We start from the raw sequence: 19,901 nt of genomic DNA, 5'->3' as shown, positions 1-19,901 counted from the left end.
GCCCCCATCATCAATGGTCCATATTCCTGATGATCAGGAACCCGGCGTGGGCAGGGTACAGGAGAGAGGAACCAGTCATATGGGCTTTGGCTTTTCTCTTGCCTTCCCTACCAGGATTTAGCTAGCTTTCTCTGCGCATGCAGAATGTTAAAAAATGCGCTCAATTACAAGTTCTATGATTCTGCTACTGAGAGTCCTGCTCGGTTTTCCTCTCCTGCAAGCTGTTTCTACTGCTGCCCATTGGTTCCTTTTAAAATAAATAAATGATAAAAAGAACAAAAACTGAAATGATTTCCTCCTGCTTTTTTCTTAAACAGATAATGCATATTCATTTGACTAGGGCAAAGGAAGGTGTCAAGGCCCAAGTATAATGCCCCATTGACCCAGACTGCTAGCAGCCCATCACATTTTCCATTGGATCACTGCTGTGGCCAGTGGTATTGCAGACCCTGCTAGGAATGCTAGGTCGAGACAATAAGGCACCACTGAAGCAGCTTGTGTCATCAGCAAGACAGACACACAGGGCAGACTTAGGAACTGTCAGGGAGACTCATAAGAGTCATAAGGGAGCTGAGACAGAAATGGTACTTGGGGGCAAGGACCCTTTTTGGTGGAGGACCAAGACAGGGTGGTAGATCAGGAGAACTAAGCAACTGCTCTAAGTTGGGTCAAAGGTAGAGGTAGGGGCCAAGGTGCAGAGCCTCTTCATAGAGGTTCGGATGGTGGTTCACTCAGGATATATGAGAGTCAGGCCAAACTGTTGCAGTGTTTGTAAATATCCAGTGGCACTGCCACAGGTAGTGGTTTAGGGACAAGTGGGCTTACAATTAGCAGTACCTTGGCCTGGGACCATTGCAATCTCATTCTTCTCCTATAGGCGTGGGAACCCAACACTCTTTGTCCAGGCCTCACAGCTGCAGCAGCAGCTTTTGGCCCTTACTTTGGGGAATACCCTATGGTGGGATGTCTCAGTGCAGCAGGTGCCTAAACCACAGCTGATGTCAGCTTCAGCGAATGGTGAGTTGAGTTCTGGGGCAGAGACTGGGTCAAGTGAGGGTACAGTTACTTTGGCATCAATCAGAAAAGAGCAAAAAAGAAATACAAGCATAAAAGTAGTAGGTGATTGAGCTCTGGATCTTCCAGTGATATGAGTAGCTCCTCCAGCTCATTTAGCTCTAAACATAGAAACATAGAAATGACGGCAGAAAAAGACCAAACGGCCCATCCAGTCTGCCCAGCAAGCTCCCACACTTATTTTCCCATACTTATCTGTTTCACCGACCACCAAGTTCAGGGCCCTTGTTGGTAACTGTTTGATTTGAATTTCCTGCCACCCCCTGCCATTGATGCAGAGAGTAATGTTGGAGTTACATCAATGGTAAATCATAAGGTTTAATGGTTAACCGCCGCATCAAGCAAGTTACCCCGATGCTTGTTTACCCAGACTGCACAGATCAATGCCTTGTTGGATGTTGTCTAAATGTAAATCCTCTTTTCCACATTTCCCTCTGCCGTTGAAGCAGAGAGCACACTGTATATGCATTCAAATTGAAGTATCAGGCTTAATTGGTTTAGGGTAGTAACTACCAGAATAAGCAAGCTACCCCCACACTTTTTTGTTTACCCAGACTGTGTAGTTCAGTCCTTGTTGGTTGTTGTCTGAATGCAAATCCTCTTTTCCACATTTCCCCTTACCATTGAAGCAGAGAGCAATATTGGAGTTGCATTAACCATGTGAAGGCTTATTGAGTAAGGGTAGTAACCACCAGATAGTAGCCATCACCATTCCAGCAAGCCACCCCCATGGCTCTTCTCTTCATTCCCATCCTCTAACCTTTATGGATCCACAGTGTTTATCCCATGCCCCTTTGAATTCCTTCACAGTTTTAGTCTTCACTATTTCTTCCGGAAGGGCATTCCAGGCATCTGCCACCCTCTCCGTGAAGAAATACTTCCTGACATTGGTTCTAAGTCTTCCTCCCTGGAGTTTCAAATCGTGACCCTTAGCTCTACTGATTTTCTTCCAACGGAAAAGGTTTGTTGTTGACTATGGATCATTAAAACCTTTCACATATCTGAAAGTCTGTATCATATCACCCCTGTTCCTGTTCTCCTCCAGGGTATACATATATAGGTTCTTCAATCTCTCCTCATAAATTATTTTATGTAGACCCTCAACCTTTTTGGTCGCCCTTCTCTGGACCACCTCCATCCTGTCTCTGTCCCTTTAGAGATACAGTCTCCAGAACTGAACACAGTACTCCAGGTGAGGCCTCATCAAGGTCCTGTACAAGGGGATCATCACTTCCTTTTTCTTACTAGATATTCCTCTCTCTATGCAGCCCAGCATTCCTCTGGCTTTAGCTATCGCCTTGTCACATTGTTTCGTTGACTTCAGATCATTAGACACTATCACCCCAAGGTTTCTCGCCTGCTTAGTGCACATCAGCCCTTCATCCTCCATCAAATACAGTTCTTTTACTTTTCCACACCCCATATGCATCACTCTGCACTCCTTGGCATTAAATCTCAGCTGCCATATCTTTGACCACTCTTCTAGCTTCCTTAAATCCTGTCTCATTCTCTCCATTCCTTCTGGCGTGTCCACTCTGTTGCAGATCTTAGTATCATCTGCAAAAAGACAAACCTTACCTTCTATCCCGTCCGCAATGTTGCTCACAAAGATATTGAACAGGACCGGTCCCAACACCGATCCTTGCGGCACTCCATTTATCACCGCTCTCTCTTCAGAGTAAGTTCCATTTACCATCACACATTGTCTTCTGTCTGTCAACCAGTTTGAAATCCAGGCCACCACTTTGGCACTCATTCCTAAGCTTCTCATTTTATTCACAAGCCTCCTGTGCGGGACAGTATCAAAAGCTTTGCTGAAATCCAAGAAGATGACATTGAGCGCTCTTTCTCAATCCAATTCCCTAGTCACCCAATCAAAAAAGTCAATCATATTTGTCTGACAGGACCTTTCTCTGGTGAATCCATGCTGCCTCTGGTCCAGCAATTCTTCTGACTGTAGATAGTTCACTATTCTTTCTTTCAGCAATGTCTCCATTACTTTTCCAACCACCGAGGTGAGGCTAACCGGCCTGCAGTTTCCAGCCTCCTCTCTGCTCCCACTCTTGTGAAGTGGGACCACCGCCGCTCTTCTCCAATCACTCAGCACCACACCCGTTTCTAGGGATCTATTGAACAGGTCACGCAGCGGACCCGCCAGCACATCTCTGAGCTCCCTCAGTATCCTGGGATGAACCTCATCAGGCCCCATGGCTTTGTCCACGTTCAGTTTTCTTAGCTCTTTCCATACATTCTCTTCTGTAAATAGAGTTTTTTCTACTCCACTTCCCTCCAGTTTCTTGTTAACTAGTGACGATCCTTCTCCAGGGTCCTCTTTAGTGAACACCAAACTGAAGCATTCGTTTAATATTTCTGCCATTTCTTCATCTCTCTCCACACTTTGATCCTTCAGAGTCTCATCAGTCATGGAAGCTATACTAGCCCAGCTGGTTGTGATTCCTGGACTGCCAACATTTTCAGGCAAAATAGCTGTGGATGTGGATGCCACAGTGATTGTAACATACTAGGGATGACAAAGCTTGAACTGTGACCCCGAGAAGAGTATGGTGATGACCTACAATGGAGTCACAGAGGATATTGACCTATGAGGAAATCTGAGAATAGTTATAACATACCTGAGTTAGGCAGACACACTTCTGAAGTTCTCAATTGGACCAGCATTGGGTGTGCCCATAATTAAGACCAATATATAAGGAGCTCCAGAAAGACTTCCCTTTACTGATCAATATTCTCCTGGAGTGTTCTCCATGGAAACTGTCCATTTAGACTTTTTTCCTGTTCCAGTCCAATCATCTCCTGGCTTCTGAACAAAGCCTGGGCTCTAGCTTCTCCAGGTACACTATCCCTGTAATGTGCAAGTAGCCCTCACTAGGGTGATTCCTGATAGAGTGTCACATTAGGGGAGCAGAAGAAGGACAGTAAGAAGAATGAGCCTCCTAGCATAAGCACATTTTTTTTGTTTAAGTTTTTTGTTTTATATATTGATGTTTTTAGTTGCATAAGGCAATGATGTTTATTTAAGCCTTTTATTGTTGCGGTTCCGGTCGCAAGGGTTGCGACCGGATCCTTACCTTTCCGGGCCAGTGGAACGCCGGCTGGACCCGCGAATCCTCCGGGCCTGCTTAGGCCTACACAGCGGCATCTCCACGAGGGAGATGCCGCCGAATGCTGCACTGACCCCACCCCTTAGGCTTGTGCGCGCGCAGAGGGACCCCTTTTAAAGGGCCTCTGGCACGAAAGCAGAGCCGGCCTCCTGTGCTGACGTCAGATGCCGGGGGGATTTAAACCTGGCATCTGATCCTGGATCCTCGCCTTGCAACACGGTCGACTCTTCGGAGTGGTGAGTTGCGTTCCTGTTCCTGCCGTGCCTATTCCTGCCATGCCTGTTCCTGCCTGCCTGCCTGTTCCTGTTCCTGCCTGTCCGTCCGCTTGTCTGTTCCTGCCTACTCGTTCCTGCCATCCAGCCTTGGCTGACTGCCACAGCTGTTCCAGCCCAGGTTCTGGAGATTCCTTGGATTGCCTTCTGGTTCTGATCTCAGTCTGTCTCCTGGTCTTGCCTTCTGCTGCCTGCCTCGATCCTGGTTCGTCCTTCCGCCTATGCCTTTCGTCACTCTCCTAAGTCCCAGCGGCTGACTCCTCATGGGCTCCTCCCGTGGGAAGGTCAGCTTCCAGGGCAAAGACATCTAAGTCCCAGCGGTCCGGGTCCCCACAGGCTCCTCCTGGAGGGATCGCAGACTTCCAGGGTGAAGCTCCTCTGCTTTCAGCTGCCATGCCGCCTTCTGACCGGACTCTACTAGCGGAGACCTCCTTCATCCAATCTCCAATCGGTTGGACCAAGGATCCCCATCTCAGTTCACAACAGTTTGCAAGGCCATGGATCCGGCGGACCTTGCAGGCCATTCCCGGAATAGCTCAGCGTATTCAGCATCAGCGGCAGTGTTTGGACGCCTTGACCGCAACGGTCGAGCGCTTGGCTAACCGGCTGGACACCCTGCCTCCGGACCCGGTCTTGGTACCAGTTCCACCTTCAGTGGTGAGCGTAAATACTCCGACCCAGCTACCTGCCCCGTCCCACTTCTCAGGAGAATCCCGAGTATATGGGGGATTCTTGAACCAGTGTTTTATCCGGTTCTCGTTACTTCCTGGTCAGTTTCCTATGGATTTGGTCAAGGTGGCCTATATCCTCTCTCTTTTGGACGTACGGGCTCTGAGCTGGGCGTCGCCCATGTGGGAGTGGAGGGATCCCATGCTGGACAACCTTGATCTGTTTGTGGAGAATTTTAAGCTGGCCTTCGACGAACCGGCACGTATGGCCACCGCCACCTCAGAGCTGCTCCAACTTTACCAAGGAACTCGCCTGTTGGCGGAATATACCATCGAGTTCTGCACCTTGGCACTGGAAGTAGGTTGGCGGGACGACTGTCTTTGCGGAGTATTCCTGGAGGGACTCTCGCCAAGGATTAAAGATGAATTAGCTGCTAGGGACCTCCCAGAGGATCTCAATGCACTAATTGATGTAGCAGGACGCATGGACCGATGTCTCCAGCAGAGAACCAGGAAGGGGCGATCCCCCCACCGGATGGCTCAGTTGGCTCCAGCTTTCTCTAGGCCATTAACGCCAACAACCGGAAAGCTCAATGGAGGAACCCATGCAGCTCGGACGTACGTCTCTTTCTTCCGAGGAGAAGCGATGCTGTCGCGCCTTGGGGTTATGCCTTTACTGTGGCAGGAAGGGCCATTTCCTAGCCCAGTGTAAGGAAAGGGTGGAAAACACCAAAGCCTAGGGGAAACCGGGGAGCTACTCCTAGGCTGTGCCAACGCTGCTCCTCAATGTACTGTACCTGTCACCCTGAAGTACCTGGGGGGGGGGGGGTCTTTTTAGACTCTAGCTTGCATTGATTCCGGGGCAGGGGGTAATTTTATTCTCCTGGATTTGGTGAAACAACTTCAGATTCCCACGTTACCTCGCAAGCCGCCGCTGCTGATCACGTCCATACCGGGTACTGTTCTTCCTGGGAATATTTCAACGGTGACCGCCCTGCTCACATTACAGACTGGAATTCTGCATTCTGAGGAGATTTCCTTCCTGATTCTTGAGAAAGCGGTACACCCGGTGGTTCTCGGACTTCCCTGGTTGCAACAACACTCCCCGGTAATCCATTGGGATTCTTTACAAATTGCCCAATAGAGTTCTCATTGCTTCAAGAATTGCCTTAGCAGACCCATGGTTCATCGAGTAATGCTGGCACATACTGACGTGTCCCTGCCGATGCCCTACGCGGAGTTTGCAGATGTTTTTTTCTAAGGAAAAAGCAGAGATCTTGCCACAACATCGCCCGTTTGACTGTGCGATTGAACTCCTGCCCGGAACCACGCCACCCCGAGGAAGGGTTTATCCCTTTTCTCAACCAGAGACACGGGCAATGTCAGAATACATTGCCGAGAACCTAGCCAAAGGGTTTATTCGTCCCTCCAAGTCTCCTGCCGGGGTGGGATTCTTCTTTGTAGGGAAGAAGGATGGCTCTCTAAGGCCTTGTATTGACTACCGAGGCTTAAATGCAATCACCAAGAAAGACCGTTACCCACTTCCATTAATCCCAGAGCTCTTGGACAAACTCCAAGGAGCCAGAATTTTCACCAAACTAGACCTACAAGGAGCATACAACCTAGTCCAAATCCGCTCTGGGGATGAGTGGAAGACTGCCTTCAACACCCAGGACGGACACTATGAATACTTGGTAATGCCCTTTGGGTTGTGTAATGTTCCGGCGGTCTTCCAGCACTTAATGAATGAGGTACTCCGGGAGTTGTTATACTCCTCGGTGATCGTGTATCTGGATGACGTCCTCATCTAGTCCCGCGACTTTACCTCCCACCGTCAAAACGTCAGACAAGTGTTACAACTCCTCAGGGACAATCACTTATACGCGAAGTTGGAGAAATGCGTGTTTGAATGGGAATCCTTGCCATTTTTGGGATACATCATTTCTGCAACCGGATTTCACATGGTCCCGGACAAAGTATTGGCTATTAAGAAGTGGCCCCATCCTACGGGTCTGAAGGCTCTGCAACGATTCCTGGGGTTTGCGAACTTCTATAGACATTTTATACCTCAATACTCATGGTTAGTGGCCCCGTTGACCGCTCTGACTAAGAAGGGGGCAGATGCCCGAGTATGGTCTAATGAGGCTTGTCAGGCCTTTGAGAGCCTCAAGGAGGCTTTCCTGCTTGAGACTTGCTTACACCATCCGGATCCCCTTCGACCCTTTTTTGTGGAGGTAGATGCATCAAATATAGCCGTAGGAGCTGTGCTATGCCAAACCTCCAGCACCGGTCGTTTACTACCTTGTTCATACTTCTCCAAGAAGTTCACCCCCACGGAGTGCAACTACAGTATAGGGGACAAATAACTGTTGGCCATCAAACTGGCATTCGAAGAATAGAGACAGTGGCTGGAGGGAGCCAGCCATCCCATCACAGTGTATACTGACCACAAGAACTTGGAGTTCCTGTGCCAAGCCCAATGATTAAACCCCAGGCAGGCTCGCTGGTCTCTGTTCTTCAATCGATTTGATTTTGTGCTCAGATACCGACCAGCTTCTAAAAATGTCGGGGCGGACGCATTGTCCCGCAACTCTATATTGGAGGAGAAAGATGATCCTCCCCAGTACATAGAAACATAGAAATGACAGCAGAAGACCACCAAACGGCCCATCCAGTCTGCCCAGCAAGTTTTTTTTTCTCATACTGTTACTCCAAGATCAACTTGTCCAGCACCATGGTAACTGCTCACGGGAGAACGATCATTTCCCGCAGAGATCGCAAGAAGATCTTAAGCTGGGCTCATGATTCCCTCATGGGCGGCCATGTGGGTAGAGAAAGAACCCTCGACCTTCTTAACCACTATTACTGGTAGCCAAACGTGTGACAAGATGTTCGGCTTTACATGGCTTCATGCCCTACATGTGCCAGGCAGAAGCCATTGAATGGGCATCCCTGGGGCCTCTTACAACACTTGCCGATGCCTGCAGAGCCCTGGACTCATATAGCCACCGATTTTGTGGTAGACCTGCCATCCTCCGAGGGGAATACGGTTATTTGGGTCACAGTAGACCGTTTCTCTAAAATGGTTCACCTGGTTCCTCTGCCCAAGCTCCCTTCTGCACCCGAACTAGCTCTACTATTTTCACAGCACATCTTTCGAACCCACGGTCTCCCGCAAAGCATAGTATCCGATCGCGGGCCCCAGTTCACTGCCCGATATTGGAAGGCACTATGCAGGAAATTCAGAGTACAGTTAAACCTATCTACAGCCTTCCACCCTCAGAGTAATGGGCAAACAGAGCGAATGAATCGTTCTTTAAAGACCTTTTTCCGCAGCTTTGCCAATGAAAAACAGAATAACTGGACTGCACTACTTCCATGGGCTGAATTTTCGTACAACAACCACACCCACTCTGTTACCGAGAAATCCCCTTTCCAGGTTGTCTTTGGACGGCAACTCAGACCTCCAGTCCCAGTGCCATCTGTCTCCTCTCCGGCAGCCCAATCGTCGGCCCTCCAGTTATTTAACCTTTGGAGGACCGTACAACGGAAGCTATCAAAAGCGGCTATTCTGGCGCACAGAGTGGCCGATCGACATTGGCGCCCCGTACCCGTTTTTCTACCTGGCGATAAAGTCTGGTTGTGCGCTAAGAACCTTCATCTGTGAGTACCGTCGCAGAGATTGGCACCCAGATATTGTGGACCATTCCGTGTTGCCGAAAGAGTGGGCCTGGTATCATACAGACTTCGCCTGCCCACCACATTGCGCGTCCACAACGTTTTCCACGTATCCTTGTTGAAACGTGTGGTACTCTCCAGATTCCATCATCCGTTACCTCACCCTGCCTCTCCTCCGATACAGGGCGATGCTACTTATCAGTTTCGTGAAGTACTGGATGTTCGCTTCCACCATCGTCGTTGGGAGTGGGACGGGTGTGGCCCTGAGGACAACACCTGGGAGCCTGCTCGAAATATCCTGGATAAATCCCTGTTACTCCAGTTTCACCAGGATAATCCTGAGAAGCCAGGCCCTTTATGGAGGGGGCGTAAGAGGGGGGGTACTCTTGCAGTTCCGGTCGCAACCTGCTTAGGCCTACACAGCGGCATCTCCACGAGGGAGATGCCGCCGAATGCTGCACTGACCCCACCCCTTAGGCTTGTGTGCGCGCAGAGGGACCCCTTTTAAAGGGCCTCTGGCACGAAAGCAGAGCCGGCCTCCTGTGCTGATGTCAGATGCCGGGGGGATTTAAACCTGGCATCTGATCCCGGATCCTCGTCTTGCAACACGGTCGACTCTTCGGAGTGGTGAGTTGCGTTCCTGTTCCTGCCGTGCCTGTTCCTGCCTGCCTACCTGCCTGCCTGCCTACCTACCTGTTCCTGTTCCTGCCTGTCCGTCCGCTTGTCTGTTCCTGCCTACTCGTTCCTGCCATCCAACCTTGGCTGACTGCCACAGCTGTTCCAGCCCAGGTTCTGGAGATTCCTTGGATTGCCTTCTGGTTCTGATCTCAGTCTGTCTCCCGGTCTTGCCTTCTGCTGCCTGCCTCGATCCTGATTCGTCCTTCCGCCTACGCCTTTCGTCACTCTCCTGGAGGTTGGCTTCCAGGGCGAAGACACCTAAGTCCCAGTGGTCCGGGTCCCCACAGGTTCCTCCTGGAGGGATCGCGGACTTCCAGGGTGAAGCTCCTCTGCCTTCAGCTGCCACGCCGCCTTCCGACCGGACTCTACTAGCGGAGACCTCCTTCATCCAATCTCCAATCGGTCAGACCAAGGATCCACGTCTCAGTTCACAACATTTATAGTTTTAAGTTTTATTGTTATATATTAGTGTTAGATTATTTAATGAATGTATTATGTTATACACTAAATTATGGATGCATATTTGAAAACTGCCAAGAAGTGCCAATTGAGTGGGTATACATTTTTCAAATTAAATAAATAAGTATTTCACAACATTTTCAACTGGGTATGATCATTTGCCAGGTTGGTGAAAATCCTGAATAGGATGGACCCCTTGCAGACTTCTGCCCTATGGTTCTACCTTGACATGATTGTTAATGTGCATACTAAATATGAAAGTTTGTGTAGTTAGACCATAATGACGTTTTCAGAAAAGGATAGTTGACACCTGGGAAATATCATGGGGCGCACATGAGATCAAGATATGGCTGTCACATGACCTCCAGAGTGCTAGCTGGGCAGGGGCAGAACTACCATTTCAGAAGCTGCCAAGATAATGGGTCAACTGTGAGGCCACCTCATTACTGTAGATGAGTGCTGATGGTTTAACTGTTCTAGTTACACTGCATTGGACTGCCAGTACAAGCATATTTGCATGTCCTGCACAGACTGCCCCCCTACTCTAGCTGTTCACAGGCCTGGAGAGCTAACAGCCTAGCATGCACAGGATGAACTATCTCGAGAACCCTTTCCTCATAATATGATCACATATTAGTTTGAGGCTCCTTTGCCAGGGTTAATAAAGCTGCGCCCTTTTACTTTCCACTCAATGTGCTCCTTGAACAGCAGGATTTAATTTATGAGGAACAGTTAGTGCTTTTTTCAATATTAGAATTTCACAGTATAGAATATTTCAGGCAAAAAATGTGACTTTAAATGTATGAGTATCAATTTTGTCCAACTGACCCAAAAAGTCTAGATAATTTGGCCTCATGAGTTGACCATTTTCTGCAATTTGTTTTTTCTTAAGTTCATATAACAAAGGTTTTCTTCTTCTGAGACCTTTACTAAAACAAATTATACCCCTACAATACATGTAAGCTTTCTTTTTTTTTTTTTCAAAAATTTCCAATAACATCTATATGCTGCAATGTATTTCTGTGATATTCAACCTGTGGCACAGACAACCTGTGTAACTTTTTGAAACCCTCACTTTGGTTCTTTTATACAGCTATTCATTTAAAAATGATAAAGTAGAATTCATCTGTATGTGTTAAAATGAAAGAAAATAATAAAATGTACCTCTTTGCAACTTTGGTAGCAAAGGTGAAAGTAAGTAGTTTATATAATACACCTATCCTCATAATAAAAATACAACACTGACATCTTCAGGACCTCTCTCTACCAATACAGAAAGTAATTGCAAAATTCATGCACTCTATTGATTTAAATATTCAAAAACTGGTAGTATTTATAATGTGTTGACTAAAATGGGTCCTGGATATTTTGTGTATTGCCACAGCAACTAACCGTGGCACCACTGACTTCAGTGGTACTGATCACAGATATGTGCGACAGTCCACAGCATGCCTGCAGGACATCACAGACCACTGGTACATTAGGATTAGCATTGTATGCCACAATTATGTAATACAATTTTCACATAACAGAAAACCTTAACTCATCCGCTGTGCAATTTCCTGCCATATATACAAAACTGCACACTTTCGGAATCATGATCAAGGTTTTTTATGTGAAAGTTTAAAATTGGCCTTATGGTCTAGCTTTATAATATATCCTCAAAACATAATTCTATATCTTGCCTGAAACTACTATTTTCCTCATCATTTTCCAATTGGGATGTTTTCTTACACAAATTTCAACCTGCAATGATTATGCTTGCACAAAATGAAAATTATCCTGTATTAATGTTGTCATACAACTTACTTGTCAAAACAGTCGTCATATCTGGCTGTAGCTCGGAAGCCAATGATTGAGTAAATGACGGTTGCTGCATAAACAGATGTGAAGCCATTGATGACAGAGACAATAACAGCATCCTTTTCACAATTGTTACTGTAAGCAGAAAGAGAAAAAAATATTACAAAACTTATACATTTTAGTATAAAGACTATTACTTGGTGAATTTCAGTGTTTTTGTCAGGCCACCCTGAATGTGCTGATTTTGTCTCATCTTGGAAGCTAAGCAGGGTAGGGCCTGGTTAGTGCTTGGATGGAATTCAGTTCTATCATAAGAATTAGTATAATTAAACGTCTCCTAATTTTTGTCTCTGTAAGTGCACAAAACCCATAGGGGCAGATTTTCAAAGGGTTACGAGCGTAAGATATGCGCGTAACCCCTGAAAAGCTGCCCCTTCCACCTCCTGCGCGTGCCAAGCCTATCTTGCATAGGCTCGGCGGCGCGCGCAAGTCCCAGGGCTTTCCTGGGGGGACGTGTCGCGGCCGGCGCGTCATCGGGGGGCGTTCCGGGGACGGGACTGCGGGTGTGGTTCCGGCTCAGGGGTGTTCCGGGGGGGGCGTGGATGCGGCCTCCGGACCAGCCCCCGGTCTGGAACATGGAGCGCCGGTGCGGGCATTTTACGCCTGCCTTGGGCAGGCGTAACTTTTGAAATAAAGGTGTGGGGGGGAATTAGTTAGGGCCAGGGGACAGGTTAGTTAGGGGAAGGAAAGAGAAGGTGGGGGACGCCAGAAAGAAAGTTCCCTCCGAGGTCGCTCCGATTTCGGAGCGGCCTTGGAGGGAACAGAGGCAAGCTGCGTGGCTCGGCGAGCGCAGGCTGCCGATTTTGCACAGCCTTGCACGCGTCAACCCGGTTTTAAAAGATACGCGCGTATCTTTTAAAATCCGGCGTACTTTTGTTTGCGCCGGTTGCGCGAACAAAAGTACGCACGCGCATACTTTTTAAAAATCTGCCCCATAGTTTTCAGACTGGCATGCAGATGTACATTTGTGCGTGCACATCAGCCTATGCCCAGGGATGCAGCTATTTTAAAACTTGCGCATGTATATGTGTGCATGTTATAAAATAGCCTGGCCACACGTACACATGTGCCTCATTTTAAGTGGGTGTGCGCATGGGTGCGCAAATCCTGCTTCTAGCACAGAAATCGGGAGATTTTAGAAGGGAGGCACACCCATGCCATTCCCACTTGACCAGTTTGTTCAGCATTTTGCCCAGTTAACAGCTAGGTCCTCCAATCCCTCCCCCCGCCCCCCGAGTAAATAGCCTACACTCCCCCCAGTTACCCCAGACCCTTTAAACCCATCAGAAATGGCTTGATCCTTTTATTTTATAACTTACATACCATCCATACCAGAAGTAAAGTTAAGCAGTAGGGGACCTCGGTGTAAGCCAAGGTACATAAGGTTTTACACGCACAACTCTTGGCCAGACCCTGAAATGTTCACGTCCTGCGCAGACCAGGCCCACACTCCACCTCTGTTTGGAAACTTTTGAGATGTGCATGCCACAGCATTTACACATGAATATGAGCACTTTTTAAAATAGGGTTAGCCCAACTTCTTCGCGCATCCCCTAATTTCGCTGCACATAGAGGGCCGGATTTTAAAAGCCCTGCGCGTGTAAATCCGGCCGGATTTACACGCGCAGGGCACTCGTGTGCCTATTTTGCATAGGCTGCCGGTGCGCGCATAGCCTCGGGACGTGCGTAAGTCCCGGGTCTTCGTAAAAGGGGCGGGAGGGGGCGTGTCCGGGGTCAGAGGGCGGTTCAGGGCGGGTCCGTGGGCGTGGCGCCGGCCCGGGGGCATGGCCGAGGCCTCCGGACCAGCTCCCGGGGCGGGTGAGCAGCCCGCTGGCGCGCACAGATTTACACCTGCCTTGGGTAGACGTAAATCTGCCGACAAAGGTAGGGGGGGGTTTAGATAGGGCTGGGGGGGTGGGTTAGGTAGGGGAAGGTGAGGGGAGGTGAGGGGAGGTGGAAGGAAAGTTCCCTCCGAGGCCGCTCTGATTTCGGAGCAGCCTTGGAGGGAACAGGCAGCGTGCGCCGGGCTCGGCGCACGGTGCCTGCGCACGCTGCCTGTTCCCCTGATTTTATAAGATACATGCAGCTACAGAAATGGACTTCGATAAAATTGCAGTGGACGGCCGGCGCCATCTTTAAAAATGGCACCGGCCATCCAGTGCTCCTACCATGTGACAGGGGCCGGCCAATGGCACGGTTACCTTGTCACATGGTAAGGGCAAAGGGCCATCGGCGCCATTTTTATTAGTGGCATCCGACGGCCTGAGAGCGGGAGATCGCTCCCGGGACCCACTGGACCACCAGGTAATTTTAAAACATTTTTTGGGAGGTCGCGAGGGTGGTGGAGGTTAAGGGAGTGGTTTAAAAGGGTCGGGGTGGGTTTTTAGGTTGTGTCCTAACTCCCATTAGTGTGCACTAACCTGATTAACGATTTTTTCACGATAAATCGGTGGAATTTCTATTGTGTCGCTCTCTTTAATGATTAATGACGATTTAAAAAATATCGGACGATATTTTAAATCGTCAAAAAACGATTCACATCCCTAGCAGTTTTAGCCTGGTAAGCACACAAGTTTCCAGTATTAGCTACACTTTTAATAGTGTACATGTGCCATGCATCTCATTACCTTAGTATTAAGGTTTTGAGATGGTAGTTAACCCTTTTTTACACATGTACTAAGAAATGTGTGCTAAATCATAGTGCACTGAACCATAGTGCACTTTTAGTATATAGGTCCCAATAAAAGGTAAGGGGCGGATTTTAAAAGGCCCGCGCGCGTAAATCCTTCCAGATTTACGTGTGTAAAGCCCCGGGACGCGCGTAAGTCCCGGGGCTTTCGAAAATGGGAGGGAGGGGGCGTGTCCGGGGCGTTCCCGAAACGATGCGGCGTTTCGGGGGCGTGCCGCGGCGTTTCGGGGGCGTGGTGCCAGCCCGGGGGCGTGGTCGAGGCCTCCGGACCAGCCCCCGGGACCGGAGGACGGAGCGGGGCTGCCGGCCGACGCACGCCCCTTTGCCGACAAAGGTAGGGGGGGGTGGGTTAGGGAGGGGAAGGGAGAGGAAGGTGGGGGGAGAGCGAAGAAAAGTTCCCTCCGAGGCCGCTCCGAAATCGGAGCGGCCTCGGAGGGAACAGGCAGGCCGCGCTGGGCTTGGCGCGCGCAGGCTGCTCAAATGTGCACCCCCTTGCGCGTGCCGACCCCGGATTTTATAAGATACGCGCGGCTATGCGCGTATCTTATAAAATCCAGCGTACTTTTGTTCGCGCCTGGTGCGCGAACAAAAGTACGCGATCGCGCAAGTATTTAAAATCTGCCCCTAATTGTGCCAGCTAAACTGAAAATTAGTTGATTTGGAATATTCTGGTACATATCTCCTCACTAGGGGAAAGAGTGATTTGTACTGGCTGAACAAGTCTGAACAGTCTCCTTTGTGAGCAAGGAATGCAAGCAGTAGTAAGGAAGACAGCAAGAATAATTCTGTAATATATAAAAATGTAATATATAAAAATGTGTTTTTATTATTCACTTACTGAACAGAGTTGTAACTGGAGAAGGAAATGAGACCTCCAAAAGCAAGGGAAAATGAATAAAACACCTGTGCTCCAGCATCCAGCCATGTGACTGGATTTGCCAATTCTGTTACCTAAAAAGAAAGGTAATCTTATATAGTGATAGTGTGAGGACAATTTGCTGAAAACTGTAATAAGAAAAGTTTCTGCCTTTATTTTGACTACTTCAAGATACAACACTCATTTCAAAGAAAAACATTTTAGTTAGAAATCATAAAAGCGTGTTTTGTTTTTTTAAATTGAAATGACATTTTTTCTGTTTCATGATGCAAAGTTGACTACATGCAAGATGTTTTATAAGCTACGATACACTAGATTCTGCAATGAAAATTGAAGCATCTGGTTGCTTTCTCTATTAACCAGTTGGGTACAACTAGGTTCATTGGCTTCCTTCTATAAAGAAACAGAGAAAAGTGGAGGTCAATATTCAAAAGCCATTTAGTTGGAGAGCTTAAAGTTATCCATGTTATGGCAAGGTTTGGAATATTCAGTTCCTCATCTGCTAGATTTTGGCCGGATAATGACTTATCCTGCTAAAATGACTAATACGGCTAAAATCTAGTAGGATAAAAAATAGACATAAACTATATCCAACTAAGCACTTGATTAATTAAGGTTTCTCTCCCTTTTCTGTGTCTATGGTAAAAGATCCTGATGATTCCCACGCTAAGGGGGGGGGGGGGGTCATTTTTTAAAGCTAGCGCACGCGAAAAGGGATGTTTTGCACGTGAAAAGTCCCTTTTCGTGTGCGATAGCTAAAAAGGGGCGGAGTCTGGGTGGTATCTACCCTGGAAGAGGAGGAGTCGGGGCGGACGCCGTGAAGACAGCGTGGATGGAGAAAAGGTAAGGAGCCTTTTTGCTGTCCATTTCACGCCCAACAGCACCATCTTTTATGATGGCTTTATTGGGTGCGAAAGCTGGCAGCGATCTCAGAGGTGCGATTGCTGCTGGCTTTCGCAGGCCCGCCCCCCACTTGGCCCCCCCACCCCGCGATTCATGCTCCCACGGTGTTTTAGAAAATATAGGCCTAAATTAGCCGAATAGACCTGCTTCAGAACAGCCCTAAAGTTATCTATGTTTTGAAGATAAGTTGCTACTTATCTTCAAAACATATCCGAGTAAGTAGCACTTTTAACATGAAAAAAAAAAAAGACGAAATAAAGGACCTATGGCCAATTCTGTGACTTCCCCCACCAAGTTTAAAACATTCCCTGTCAGACTGTCCACCTAACATTCCCTAATTTCTTTGTAAATTAAAAAAAAAATTTGCATTGTTGCCCTCCTTCCCCATCCCTGGTTCTATATATATTTAAACTGCAGCTGTAAGCAGACTCTTCCACCTCCTGCCAGCTTAAAGTGCTTCTCTGCACTCCGCTACCCCCCGGACTCTACCCCTAACTTCCCAAACCCTAAAAATCTCCGCCAGGAGCAGAGTATGATTTACCCATTCCTGGCGCATTTCAGCACAGTTTCTGTGATAATCTTGGCTGGAAGCACAAACTACACAGTTTACACCTCCAGCACTAAGGCTGAAGACTGTCTGGGGTCACCTCGACTGCTATAAACAAACGTTTTTTGCAATGTTATTGGTTATTGGAAATAAATCACTAGAATCTCCTCTTAGCAGAACTTAGAATTTTTTAGTCCCAAGTTGAAATGTGATTTTGCAGCTATTTTTTTATTTGTTATACACTTTCTATCTATAAAGCTGCAAATGATCTTTATTCTTCTGCTGCTTTTCTAATGTATTATAAACCGCTTCAGGTGAATTTTCTACTCAGAAATACAGGTATTAAATCCAAGTAAATAAATAACACTGAGGTCTATTGATCTGTCAGTGTCTATAGAAATAGTATTGTCAAAGTACTTACATTTGGAGTGAAGAGATATTTAATTCCACTAACTGATCCTTTCAATGTCAAACCACGGATCAGAAAAATTGTAAGTACCAAATATGGAAGTGTTGATGTTACATACACAGCCTAGAGAGGGAGAAACAAAATAATTAAAAATATGAGAGACAGAGTAAATATGCATTTTATGGAAAATAATATTAAAAGAAATAGGTTAATATTCAAAATATTTAGCCAGCTAACTTTGACAGTCAGCTGGTTACATCTGTCCGATTTAAAATGTGTGCACAGATTTAGCTGGTCAAAAAGGATGCCAAGTCAGAGGAATACTGGGGGCAACTATTTAGCCTGTTATTGTGAAATTTAGCACTAATTGGCAAAATTTTGCCCAACAAATTCAGGTGCTGCATAGTAAGGCCAATCATCCTCCCCACATCTCCATCCAAAAAATATACAATATCCCCTGATCTCCACTGATTTTTTCCTCTCTCCTGACAGGTCCCTGATGAAAAAAAAAAGTGCCTCTCATTCCTTATACATCTTCCTGAATCTGGTAAAAAAATATACTGAGCAAGGGCAAAATCCGCCTTCTAATCCCGCTCCCTAGCTCCATGTCTAAAATATTCTCTCCAGTCATTCTGGCCCCTGTGGCCACCACCTGTGAACCACCCCAATCACCTGCAGGGAGCCAGCAGAGGAGTCACTCCTTCTCCTCCTGCTGGCTGGGTTTACCTCATAGCTGAGACCAGATTTTAGCCATATATTTAACCACAGTGTTCTTGGGTAAGTTTGGCAGCATATTCTTTTAGAGATGACCAGGTAAATTTACCTGGTATCTTTCTCTCACTGAGAGATGCATCAAGCTGCGGTAGTTCTCTAACTCACGTTAAACAGTGTATATCACATGATATATGCTGTATATCACGTGATAGAGCACTATTGCGGCAATTTATGTGATTTTTGCATGTACCCACCCTGGCATCCTCCCCTATTACAGTCACCGTCTTTGCAGTCAATTTGCATGCATGAATAATGCAAATGCCTACACAGAAGATCAATTTGATGCAAATATTTTATTGTGTCTAACTGACAAGGTGGTCAGCTGTGATAAAATAATGACACCACTTTGGAAAGCAGTAAATATGAGGTGGGAGGCCCAAGAACCTAACAAGGGTCCCAAGACTGCTGCCTCTAAAGAGCCAGCCCAAAAAAGGTCTTGTGGCAAAATGGAGAAGTTGAGCAGGGGTCAGTGCTGACCCATGGTTCAGCATGGGACCACCAATTGAGGCAGCTCTGAATCTCTAAAAGTAAATAATATTTCACCCTCCCAAAGGTGTAATAAATGACTTTTTGGGGGTTAAGTGCCCCTCCCCCTTCCCCCCCAAAGGTGTATTAAAAGTGAACCCTCCTCTTCTCGCTACCCAAAGGTGAAGTAAAAAAATTGACAGATCTGGGCCCGAGCCCCCCACCCCCCTAAGTACCCCCAAACTATGACCTCTTCCTACACACCTCAATCCTTTCTATGCAGTCTGTGTTCCCTCGGTGGGGTCATGGTGCCACAAGCAGCCCTCAGTGGGGCCAGGGTGCCACCAGCCCAGTTGGCGCCAGTTTGAAAAATGGCGCTTACCTGACTCTGCCCCAGCCATGTGACTGGGGCAATGTCCAGGGATCAATCCTCGGCTGTTTTGTTGCACTGTTCTCAATTTTATTGTAAAGAAACTGCATTAAGGAACAGCCAGAGTCTGCCTCCTTTTTCCTCTAGCAGTTCCCAAATCGCTACCACTCAAGTTACTACAGTTTACTTTTAGATGTGCGGTATATTTGGAAATGGTTTTAGAATTTATTTTAATGTGGACAAGTTTTATTAATTGTATACCATTGTCTTTGGTGCTGATGCAATACAGTGCTCTCAGCCAAGCGCACTGTTTAACCTGCAGTTGGACGTGGGTTGTGTAGGCGCAACCTAATCCCCTTATGCAATAAGGGGATTAGCACCTCCACAACATGCGTCCAATGCGCGAGAAACTAATAGCACTCATCACATACAAATGCATGTTGATGAGGCTATTAATTAATCACCTGAAATGCAAAAAAAAATGCTAGCATCTCCCTGACAACGTGACCCCTAATTTAAATATTGCAGGGCGCCCCCTAGGAGAGGTGCTCACTTTCAACAGTCTTTTTTGCATCTGCCCCTTTGTCTTTTACTGATTATGAATGTTAAAAATGTAAATCACCTAGAACCTCAGCAGTTAGGCAATAAATAAATGCAAATAAATAAATAATTGATCTGGCTACGTAGTGCCTTTGTAACCACTTAGATGGACAAATTTGAACTTATCTGGATAATTAGTGGCATTTATCTGGCTATATTCTGATTTATCTGGCTAAGTGGCAGCAGGCGCTACTTGGCTGAATTAGTCTGAAAATACCACTTGTCTGTCTAAGTAGTGCTTTTTGGACTTATCTGGATAAGTGCTGCTACTTAGCTAGATAAATTGGCATTTATACAGATAAGTCTGAACTTGTGCGACTTGTTTTTCATGTGGGAGCATTTGTAAGTGCATATGTAGTCGTAGTTTATAACCTGCACATATTGTTTCTGCACGGGTTATAAAATACAGTAGAAACTTAGGGCCAGATTTTAAAAACTACGTGCGGGTGTAGA

The 19,901-nt window shown here is 47.0% G+C and overlaps 1 protein-coding gene across 1 annotated transcript in view; it reads right to left on the bottom strand.

Annotated features, from left to right (window-relative positions):
- SLC6A19 (solute carrier family 6 member 19) overlaps positions 1–19,901 on the bottom strand; it is a 177,006-nt gene that overhangs the window by 40,919 nt on the left and 116,186 nt on the right. Inside the window, 3 exon segments of the mRNA XM_029589926.1 lie at positions 11,761–11,889; positions 15,342–15,454; positions 17,252–17,362. Coding sequence (XP_029445786.1) covers positions 11,761–11,889; positions 15,342–15,454; positions 17,252–17,362 — 353 coding nt within the window.

Source organism: Rhinatrema bivittatum, chromosome 2 (genome assembly GCF_901001135.1).
Source record: "Rhinatrema bivittatum chromosome 2, aRhiBiv1.1, whole genome shotgun sequence".
In the NCBI taxonomy this organism is placed as follows: Eukaryota; Metazoa; Chordata; class Amphibia; order Gymnophiona; family Rhinatrematidae; genus Rhinatrema; species Rhinatrema bivittatum.
Note: the sequence above shows the minus strand (reverse complement) of the source record. Positions and strands in the feature narration are given on the sequence as shown.